The 11,777-nt window shown below is 39.5% G+C and overlaps 1 protein-coding gene across 1 annotated transcript; it reads right to left on the reverse strand.

The window, feature by feature from the left end:
* Positions 1-4,940: 4,940 nt before the first annotated feature.
* LOC128504930 (potassium channel subfamily K member 16-like) lies at positions 4,941-11,191 on the reverse strand. The gene is made up of 5 exons (XM_053475202.1): positions 10,811-11,191; positions 8,465-8,585; positions 7,020-7,186; positions 6,167-6,341; positions 4,941-5,378 (listed from the first exon to the last, which is right to left on the reverse strand). Exons 1-5 carry the CDS (start codon positions 11,006-11,008, stop codon positions 5,083-5,085), a joined length of 957 nt encoding a protein of 318 aa, XP_053331177.1. The 5' UTR covers positions 11,009-11,191; the 3' UTR covers positions 4,941-5,082.
* Between the last annotated feature and the right edge of the window lie 586 nt (positions 11,192-11,777).

Consider the following 11,777-nt stretch of genomic DNA (forward strand, 5'->3'; position numbering starts at 1 on the left):
GAAACGGCGGTGATAAGTATTGGTGTTAAACACCATCAGGGTCAACCCACTACTCTCAAACTGCTACAGTTGCTCACCTCTGGTTTCCCACAGAAGATTCAGTCTGAAAATGGAACACATTTTACTGGTAGAGTTGTGAGAGGAAAAGGATGTATGTTGGACTGGACTTATAGAAAGAATGAACAGTTCGTTAAAAGAACAAATACGCAAATTGACGGTGACCCTGGGGGGGGTGGGATCAGGTATTAGATCAGGTCATGTTGCTGAATAACAGGGTTATCGAGGACTACACACCTTTTGGAGAGTTTTTAAAATCTTTTTTATTAAATTAAAATTCTACCCAAAGGGTATGAAACAAAGTAAAACGAGCAATGATCTGCTCTAAAGAGTGTGAGTTAATTGTATTTAGATTTCCTTATACTATATATATACATATATATGTGATACTGTTACTGTTTTACATATATGCTGCTGAGACTTATTGGATGTTCTCTTGTGGCTTACATGTAAGTTACGTATATTATATTTCTGGTATACTTTAAAGGGCAATTTTTTAGTGCACCATACAGCTTTGTTCTATAAGTGTCACTTTTTCTAGATTCAGGCATTAGAGGTGTGCGATGCAGCTCTTAACTAGACTTGTGCATTCGTCTTCGGGCGAACATGGAAACGAACACGAAGAGTGCATTTTCGTGTTCGTTCCGAAGACACGGCGAAGAGAAGACGGCGGCGGTAAAACGTAGGCGAAGACACACACCACGAAGATCTACGTGATTGTCTTCGCCTTCGTCTACCATTCCCCCCACCATTCCCCCCCCCCTTCTAACTTACCTTGTCTTCGCGGCATCGCGGCAGTTCCCGGAAGTGGAAATCCGCAGGTTCGCCGTCACGGGTTACAGGGCAGTGCGAATGAGCCTATTGGTCGCCTACAGGGACCTCCTCTGGCAGAGGAAGACCCTGCAGGTGACCAATAGGCTCACTCGCACGGTCTTTGTAACCCCTGACAGCGAACCTATGGATTTCCGCTCCCGTTAACCCCTTCGATGCTGCGTTATCTAACACAGCATCGAAGGGGTTAACGGGAGCGGAAATCCATAGGTTAAAGGGCCGTGCAAGCGACCAATAGGATCACTTGCACGGGACCTTAACCCTTTAAAAAAAAGTTAACCCCTAACTAATTGAACAGGGAGGGAGACCAGTGGCATCGGCAGGGTAAGTTGCAGCATTGGGGTTTTAAAACCCCAATGCTGCAACTTACCCTGCCGATGCCACTGGTCTCCCTCCCTGTTCAATTAGTTAAATGTCTGTACGAGCGACTTTATTGGTCGCTCGTGCGGACATTTAACCCGGCACAGACTAACTAATTGAACAAGGAGGGAGACCAGTGGCATCGGTCTCCCTGTCTCCCTCCCTGTTCAATTAGTTAAAGACCAGTGGCATCGGCAGGGCAAGTTGCAGCATTGGGGTTTTAAAACCCCAATGCTGCAACTTACCCTGCCGATGCCACTGGTCTCCCTCCCTGTTCAATTAGTTAAATGTCCGTACGAGCGACTTTATTGGTCGCTCGTGCGGACATTTAACCCGGCACAGACTAACTAATTGAACAGGGAGGGAGACCAGTGGCATCGGTCTCCCTGTCTCCCTCCCTGTTCAATTAGTTAAAGACCAGTGGCATCGGCAGGACAAGTTGCAGCATTGGGGTTTTAAAACCCCAATGCTGCAACTTACCCTGCCGATGCCACTGGTCTCCCTCCCTGTTCAATTAGTTAAATGTCCGTACGAGCGACTTTATTGGTCGCTCGTACAGACATTTAACCCGGCACAGACTAACTAATTGAACAGGGAGGGAGACCAGTGGCATCGGTCCCCCTGTCTCCCTCCCTGTTCAATTAGGTAAAGACCAGTGGCATCGGCAGGGCAAGTTGCAGCATTGGGGTTTTAAAACCTCAATGCTGCAACTTACCCTGCCGATGCCACTGGTCTCCTTCCCTGTTCAATTAGTTACATGTCCATACGAGCGACTTTATTGTTCGCTTGTACGGACATTTAATTAATTGAACAGGGAGGGAGACCAGTGGGATGTGCCGGGTAAGTTGCAGCATTGGGGTTTTAAAAGTCTGCACGAGCGACCAACAGAGTCGCTCGTGCAGACTTTTTAAACCCCAATGCTGCAACTTACCCGGCACATCCCACTGGTCTCACTGTTCTATCAGTTAAATGTCCGTACGAACGACTTTATTGGTCGGTCGTACGGACATTTAACTGATAGAACAGGGAGACCAGTGGGATGTGCCGGGTAAGTTACAGCACCAGGAGCCTAAAAGTCTGTCCGAGCGACCAACAGAGTCACTCGTACAGACTTTTAAAATCCCAATGCTGCAACTTACCCGGCAGATCCCACTGGTCTCCCTGTTCTATCAGTTAATAAATGATAGAACAGGGAGACCAGCGGGATCTGCCGGACAATTACGGCACCAGGAGTATAACAGTCTGTACGAGCGACCCTATTTGTCGCCAGCAGGGGGCTCGTCTGCCATCAACCAATGGCAGACGAGCCCCCTGCTGACGACCAATAGAGTTGCTCATACGGACTCCTGGCGCCAGACCGGCTATATTATTAACCCCTTAACCGGGGAAAACGAAGAAAACCCGAACACGAAGAATGTCCGCGAATATTCGCCCGAAGAGAAGACAGGACCAGGCGAATATTCGCGGAATACGAAGTTTTTTTTTTTGCCGAAGACGAGCACGAAGACGAACACGAAGAGCCCCCTGGTGCCCAAGTCTACTCTTAACACCTGATACTATGTACAGATTTCTTTTTGCCTTGAAAAGTTGGACTTTGCCAAAACTCACCACCAAAATATTGGAAGGTCCTCTCAATTGTCCTCTCAATTGTTTTAAGGATTTGTTTTAAGGATTTTGGGGTTGGATTGCTGGTATTTGTTATTCTAGCTCTGCTGCTATATTATTTAGTTTTAAGATTCTGATGTGTATACTCACCCACTGTCATTCCACCAAAACAGCAAAAGTCTTTGCTCTGTGGCTTTGTACTCTATATGCAAATGCTAACATTAGGCTGTTGTTCATAGTTAAGTGTGGACTACACAAGCTAACACACATAAAGTGCTTGTGAGCTTTGGGTTATTGTCCAATTAGAATATAGTTGCGCCATCACCCCCCTTTCAGAGTAATAAAAGACCTGTTGCACAGTTATGGGAATATTTGTATTGCGTGTGCAGTGTATTCTTGATCGTGAGCGTTGGCTGAGGCTGACATGAGCTTCCCCTCGTTGCTTCAATCACCCGAAGCTAATTATATGCTAATTTCCTTGGCTTTGATTTAATCAACTGCATTTGTTTGTGAAGAGCGTCTGCTTGTTTGCGTCCAGGGTATTCTGTCTGTGACTCCAGTCTGCATTTTACCAATACCAGGTATCTGGATCCATCTGTGCATGGCCAGCTATATACTTAGTACCAAACTATACCTGCCTACACCTGAGCCTTCTCACTGTTGGGGCCGTCTAAGTCCCTGCGTTCTTAGCTTAGGGCTCAATTCCTTGCTAGGAGATTCAGGTCTGAAGAATGTCTGCGATGAGTGCTGATTTGGTGTTGGTGGATGTGACATTGTTGTTACAATAGTTAAGGATTTGAACTAGTTTGCTGAGGTAAGGTATTTTCCATCAGCTTACAGTTGGTGCTATATAAATAAAGTATGGGTCTTTCTCCGGGTACAAACAAAATGAAAAAAAGCAGGTACCTAGTGATTCTGTATGTGCCTTGACAAAGACGCATTCTCTATTGGTTGAAATGTATGTTTACATAGAAAGTTAAACTGAATCACTAAACCAATATTTTCCAATCTACAGCAGTGTGCTTAGAAATGTTAACTTCCGCAGCTCTGTACAGTGGGCAAAGTTTTATATCACGTAAGAAGAACTTACAGAAACAAAAGGATGCAAGGGTCCTGCTTAAACAACTTGTTTTAAATCAGTGGTAGATATTGTAGGAGAGCACCTCCTGATTTTTCGCATAGGTTCAGAAGTTTAGCACCATAGTTTGTGGAACTGTCTGCCCTGAACACTAGAAGAACAAGCTGTCAATCCCTTAGAAGTACAATGCACTTATTTTTAAGATGCTCAGTAGTGTTCTAAAAAGTGCAAGATGACAGGATTTTGACATATTCTTGAAAGTTGTGCATAAATTCAGACTTAAGGGGGTGCTAAAACACAAAGCATAGAATTTGATGGAAGAGAAAATGTTTCAGTTCATCTGTTCTTCTGATTTGTGTATCTTCTGTAAAACCTTCAAACCTCTACAATTCCTGCTGGAAGTCTTCCAAATGGTGACGAATGTATACAGGAAAACACTAAGTATGGCATAGTAAGGAGACAAAATGAAGACTGTGCCACATCAATAACAAAAATGTGTTTAATACGCACAATATAATAACTTAGAAAATGGCAAAACAATATCAATTTAAAATTGTCAACTAAAGTCTGTGCTGGATGATAAGCACAAGGTTTTTGTTTTTGCCCACCTTGTTGCCACTGTCAGTTGCGGCACCTAAATTTAGCCGACTGCACTTTTATCTCAGTGACACAATCCACAACTACAATTCAGACTTTCTCATCTCTGGAAACCTAAACATCTCGAGAGATCAAGCAACCTGGTTGACTGTTTCATGGTACAGGTGAAAGGTATGGACCAGTCATAAGGCTAGGGCCTTGGAGCAATTGCTTTGTGTGTTCAGCTCTTAATCTGGTCCTGAATAGCAGGTATTCTATAAATAAACAAACATCTAGGAGTTTCTAGGAGTGGATTTAAAAAAATATATATAAATTATGCAAAACAAAAAAAGAAAAAACCTCTTTAACTTCCTACCTATAACGCCTCTTTCAGAATAGATCAGCAAATATAAGTATCTTGTATATCCTTATTCAAAACTAAGCACAAATAGGTGGACATTTGCTTTTCAAGAACAAAACTAATTTACTTATTTTGACCTATTAGATTGAGCTGGCTGTTGAAAGTCCAAAAATCTCTTGCTATCTGGATTCCGACGATCAGAGCTTTGGTGATGCTAAACATTGTTGCACTCCTGTGTTTTTTTGCTAGTACCATTGCTGTTACTCGTATCATTCACCATTGCCTCTTCCTTCTCGTGTGCTTGGCTGCCCATTAAAGACTGCATACCGATCTCCTCCTGGCTACCTTTATGCTTTACTTTTTTCTGTATATCTTTAGCTATCTTCTTTTCTGTGTCTTCCATCAATGATGTCAATAAATTAAAGAGAAGAGATAGCCACGCCAGTCCAAATATAATCCAAAAGCACACAAAGACACGAAACCCTGTGAATGGCTTTTTGGCTCTTGAACCTAAAAGAATAACAATAATAATTAGAAAAAATACTTACTAAACAGATGGTTTGCAGAAAGTCTATGACTCTATTAAAGAACTACCTTCAAAGGGAAGTATAATAGTATGCCATTTGTGGTTTAATTACTCATCAGATGTCACAATATGAATTTATAAAATTGCATTTTGCTTACTCAAGATTACCATCAGAATCAGCTAGGATGATGGGGTTTATAGTTCGACAACTTTTCAGATGCCATGGATATGAGGTTAGGACCCAAGTTGGCCTTTGATAACTATAGAGTTATAAGTAAACTGTTTATCTCTTCTTGTTTGGTTGTATTTAGGATGCATCATAATATTACCAGGCTGGAGAGGTCCATAACAGTAACCAAATGTACATAGGCCCTTCTCAGTCTCACCTGGGGTAATTAAATCCTATAAAGTAGAAAATATCCTTGAACATATCCATTAGAAACCTGAAGCCCATTCTATTCTCTAATGTCATAACATTGTGGGTAATATTATAACAGCTGAAACTGTAAAGACTATACAACCAGCTCCATATCTGTGTACTATGACAGGTTGATAATACTAAAAGCACCCCTACCAACCTTCCTCGGCAGAACAGCAGATGCTTATGATGTCCTGCCGATCTTTGTGAGAGGAAGTGAAATGAGCGATCATCTCTCACTACTCTTGTTCATACTGTAATTGAGTAGATTGGCAGAGAAGCCAAAAGTTACTTGGCACTTTAACATCGAACAACACTGTATGACAAGCAATGCTACATATATACTGTACATACCATAACCAACAACATAGTCCCCAAAGCCAATGGTGCTCAAAGAAATGAAAGCATAGTAGATTCCTTCTCGGTAACTCCAACCTTCTGTTCTCGTAAAAACTATTGGCGGTATAGCTATAAACACTATGATTCCAGTCGCAGAAAAGAATATGATTGTCAGAATTTTTGCTCTTTTCTGTAGGAAGAAAATGTTTCGGTTAATGTAGCAAATTAGAAGGAGCTGTAAGAAAATAAGAATTAAACAAATGTTGTAAATCACTCAATACAATGTAAAAAGAACCTCATCACTACAAGTTACCTTTAAAAAAAAAACACTATTTCATTCCTGTGTTTATGTATGCCTTTCTTTTTATCACTTGTATTAAAGGCGCTGTTCCACCTACTTTGCAAAATGTAACACTTTTATTAAAAACATCACTGAGTTCTGAAATAATTCCTAAATCATGTCAAATATTTTCTCGTCTATTTTTTAGGGATTGCATCATTGCCATGTGACACAACAGCAGGTGCAAATTGTTTGCTGCCATAGAAACTAAAAGGGCTTCATAAAAAATATGTTGTTTTTGTGATGGTTTTATGTGATTAAAGAAGGTTTAAGGAAATAAGGAAAGAATGAAATGGCAGAACTAGTTTGTGACCTTAATTTGTTAGAGAACCATATATATTTATCAGGACGTCTAAAAAAAATAATAAAACAGTTTTTAAGAATCATGTCCTATGGGGTATTGCAAACACATAAAATCTAATGTTTTCGACTGCAGTAACAATTACAAACTATAAAACTAGCTACAATAAAACCACACAAAATGGCTTCTCTTAAACCCTTAAACACAGCCTTTGAAAGTATCCGTACCTTGTTTATTCCTTTATTAAATAAACATTTCCCAAACTTTTGTGACCATGTGGAAAGTTTTTTACCAACATGGCCTAGAACAATTACATTTAAAGGTATTCCAAACAAGGCATAAAATACACAGAAGATCTGTCCACCCGCGGTTCTGGGCGCAATTGTTCCGTATCCTATAATACAAAATGAAGATTAGTTCATAAAGCTTATATACCATAAGCTATCTCAGAATCATATAAGTTTAACCATTTCAGTATTTATGTATTTTATTTGAAGATGTATAATGTATAATTTAATAGTAATTATCTAGTATTCGACCATTTGGTAAATTTGATCTGCTAGACCAAGCATCTATAGGAAAGATGGCATTTATGTCAAATCATAGTACAATAAACTGTAAGTCTCATAAAATATAGATATTTTTCTTTTTTTTAAATACGCTATTCAAATAATAAAGTAAGCTTTGTTTAGCTGCACATCCAGAGCTGCCATTGTAGGCAGTGGTTATATTTTGGTTATGTCCCAAACTCCAACGCCGCACTTAGACAATTCTTTAACCAATGGTATGGACGCCCTGCTTCTGCTAACAAATCGTTTTCCTCGTAGACTTTATGACTGCTTTTATCTGTAGTTACTAATGGAGTACCCCAGTGTTTGGTACTTTGCCTCATTCTCGATCTGCGTAAGGATAGAGGTTGCTGGTATATGGGTCATATGTGAGATCATTTAGATAAAAAGGAATAATGGAAAAGGGAGTGGTTTTCGAGTTGACAAATACAGTTGAGTTGCGAAAAAGCTATTGTTAGAAAGGTATGAACTTATGTATGTACACATATGTAATTGACATAAAAGTCATTATTTCTGATGATTCACAGGTAGACGTGCAATGAGACAGCACTTACTCTATAGGAGACCTGATCATGACATCACACATCACAACATTTCAATAGTAGGGGAGTGGGGACTGTACCGGGACTTTTATCCGCTTAATGCTTATTGACCTATTGAGCAGGGCATTGATTTTACACAAATTACTGTGTTTATACATATATAGTTTTGCTGAAGAGAAAGTTGAATATTCAAAATACAAATGTAAAAACGGAGGTGAAATTTTGAAAATGTCATAACGTAAAAATACATTGAAACATAAAAAAGAAGTTTAGATACGATGTGGGAAAATACTGCATAACAAAAAAGGTACTAGATACATGGAATCATGTTTATGCAGAAGTGGTAAAGGTTGATATTGTGAAATTATTCAAGCATTCATTGGATAGACACAAACATCCTGGGTATAAAACATAGCCAATGCTCCTAAATGGCTTTAAAACAGATAGGAAATTGACAAGTTTCTTTGTTTTTATGTTTCATCCAAATTCATCTGCAAAATACTTATTTGTTTAAGCAATAGTATAATTCTACCAAGATGTGAAGGAATGAGCAGGACATACCGATTGTGGTCACCACTGTACCAGAAAAAAAGAAAGAACTACTTAAATCCCAGTTGGTTTGCTTGTTTTCTGATTCTTTTGCCAGAGGGTTTATACCATGTTTAACTGCATCTTCAATAACCTGTCCATCAAAACAATTGATTATTACAAACAATACACTATTTTTTATGACAAGAGATAGAAGGTAAAGTGATTTTTGTTCATGGATTGAAACTATGTACCACAACGTGCACAAATGGAACAGCCACCCAGCAGAAGTGGTAGCTGCTGATAAAGTGAGGGAAATTAAACATGCATCGTATAGGCATACAACTATCCTGAATCAAGACCAAGGATTGACTGAAGGTCTGAGTCTCTACACCAGGAAGACTAGATGGGCCGAGTGGCTGTTATCTGCCATCAAAATATCTTTCTACCGTTACGTAGTTTATGAAGATACCTTAAGTTACATAAAGGTAACAACAACAAAAAAACTAATTTTTGTGGCTACCACTTGGCCTTTAGGTTGGATGGGAAATTGGCATGTGTCCTGACACAGGACATATGCCAATTTTCCATCCAACCTAAAGGCCAAGTGATGGCCACAAAAATGCATTATTGCATGGAATATCCCCAAAAATGCGTTCTTAATTTACATAGCACATAGGAGTACACAAGGGATTTAGTTCTCCGATTTACTGACTCATACCATGTGTGTCCATATTTGGAAATTTAAGATTAAGAAAACAAGCTTTTCGGGGCACAAATTATTCTCATACTCTTATTTGTTTGTTTAGAAGAACAGACCAAAAAAACTTTTTAATCCAATTTTGAACTTGGCTCACAAAGAAAGGAAGAGTACAAGTCTTCCCAGCGGGTCCAGCATCTTATCTTTGTCAAGTCTTTGGTCTGTGAGAGCATCCATATAGACACTCTCCATAACTTTTGCCCTGGCTTTGCCTCTGTCCTGACTTGGCCTGTGCCATGTCCCCATCAGCTCACCAACCTCTATTATATCTATTAAGTTGATTTACTAGACACACGTTTTCTTCACAAACGGCTGTGTTCACCAGAAACCAGGATAATGCCTGTGAAACACCCAAAGTGCCAAGAATGCTTAGTGAATTCACTGAGCATCTCCTGGATTTACTCATTTGCAAAAATTTTGTCCACAGGGCCGGACTGGGCATGACTAAGCGGTCCTGGCACTTTAAGGCCAGCGGCCGCTAAATGACTTACATGCAGCTTGCTGAATACATGCAGCTGCACTTTACATTTCAGGACGCAATATGCTGCTGGAGAGGCAGATCGGTTAAGAATGGGGCACTAAGAGCCAGCAGTTTGCATCAGAGGAAATGAGTCTCTAGATGCAAGATACAATTACTTTTTCATCACTATAGAAATGCTTCGTAACAATTTGCTTAGAATAATGAAGGGTAGACCTTTATTATTAAACATGCCCATATAAAAACCATGTAAACTGTTTCTCAGTATATTACTTACCATACATACTTAAGGGTACGTGTTAAGTAGCATGATAGGTCGCATGCATTTTTATTTGGTATATTTATTTACTAATCGTATTCTTGTAAAGCTTTCTTAGAAAATGACTGCAACGTGCAGAGTTTAAGTTTCATTAGGCAGTACATTCATTCTGTCAAATTTTAAGTATACATATATTGTAGAGAATCTCATGGGACACGGGCCAATGCACAGGACCTTGGTGCTGTCTCTAATTACGGCAAATTAATCCAAATTAATGGGGGACTCTAAAATGCAAATCCACAAAGTATTTTATTAGCACATACAGAATCTATATTTCAGACCTCTAAGGGTCCTTTATTAAGATCACATATATATATATATATATATATATATATATATATATATATATACACACACACACACACACTGACGTTCAAAAGTGTGGAGTCACGTAGCTTAGGACATTTCTAACTGTAACAGTTGCAAAAGGTTTTTCTAATGATCAGTTAGCCTTTTAAACTTAAACTGGGATCAGCAAACACAACGTGCCATTGGAAAACAGGGGTGATGGGAGTGATAATAGGAGCCTCTGTATGCCTATGAAGATATTACATTAAAAATCAGCCGTTTCCTGTTACAATAGTTATTCACAACATTAACAAAGTATGCGCTGTATTTCTGATCCATTTCATATTTTTTTTTATTGACAAAAGTAGCTTTTCTGTCAAAAACAAGGAAATTTCTGAGTGACTCCAAACTTTTGAACACACACACACACACACGGAGAGAAACATGACCTACTATTTATAACAAAAATAGACATTCCTTCTCAAGCACAATTTGTCTAAAATGTAATTATTCATGAAAACAATATTTTCTTACATTAATCAAATGGTCCAGTGCATCTTTTGTAAGGCATGTGTAATTCTCCAAGAAGTCTAGTCTGTGACGGTGTGTCTTGACCTTTGCTGTATCTTCTGCCCCCTGTTCCAAGATCTGGAATACAACTGCCCCTAACAGCAGGTAGGAAACAAATGCCACAGCCAGAAGACCACTCTTGAGCGTACCCTTACACGCCATTGCGGAGTCCCAATAACTTTACAGTAGCTTGGTTTACAGACCGTGTTAGTCCTTTCCAGATATAAACAGGAAACGCAGACGCAAAAAGAACTGGCTTGCGTTCAAGACACTGGAGAATTAGGGTCAGGGAACTTTCTTTCTACAGGGTGTGGTGTCCGTCCGGATAAAAAGAAGATCCCTTGGCTGGCAGGGAGGGACTGAAAAGCCTTTCACTATCAAACTTTGTACTTTGAGATATGACACAGTTTACATATCCGACCAGTTAATTGAAAGAGGCCCCTGTACAGCCATTACATAATATTTACATAGTGTAATGTTTACAGTGACCTGTATAAAAAACACCCACATCAATAAGACATTGTAGGAAACAGGTTAGCAGAACAATATGGTAGATGGAGATGCAATCCACAAGCATTGGCTTATTATTTAGGGTATCATAATACGATAATGCTTGTTTAGTTGTTAATATTTATTATTACTCTATGGTTAGTACCATGACTGCTTGTTTGTCTTTATTGTTTAGTTTGTACTCTGGTTTCAAGTTACATTGTCTTTACCATCAGTTTCAGTCTACCGTGCCAGAAATCGAGAGACACATTTGATGCTCAGTCCGTGTTAGTTTGCATGAGGTTTTGGAGCTGCTGTGGAGCCCTGTTTATAATGTGGGATTAAAGAGATCCAATGCAAATACCTAGCTTTGCCCCGATCATTATTCTACATATGTACATTAGGAGCTCTGAAGGCCCTGGCCAGACTAATTCCATCCCAG

The sequence above is a fragment of the Spea bombifrons genome, chromosome 9, assembly GCF_027358695.1.
Source record: "Spea bombifrons isolate aSpeBom1 chromosome 9, aSpeBom1.2.pri, whole genome shotgun sequence".
Lineage (NCBI taxonomy): Eukaryota > Metazoa > Chordata > Amphibia > Anura > Pelobatidae > Spea > Spea bombifrons.

What these genes read in the sequence shown, in the direction of transcription:
- LOC128504930 (XM_053475202.1), bottom strand. Translation starts at nt 11,008, where the DNA reads ATGGCGTGTAAGGGTACGCTCAAGAGTGGTCTTCTGGCTGTGGCATTT. An exon ending in TACAGTGGTGACCACAATCG is followed by an intron (nt 7,187 to 8,464) that starts GTATGTCCTGCT and finishes TTTGTATTATAG; the next exon opens with GATACGGAACAATTGCGCCC. An exon ending in GGACTATGTTGTTGGTTATG is followed by an intron (nt 5,379 to 6,166) that starts GTATGTACAGTA and finishes TTATTCTTTTAG; the next exon opens with GTTCAAGAGCCAAAAAGCCA.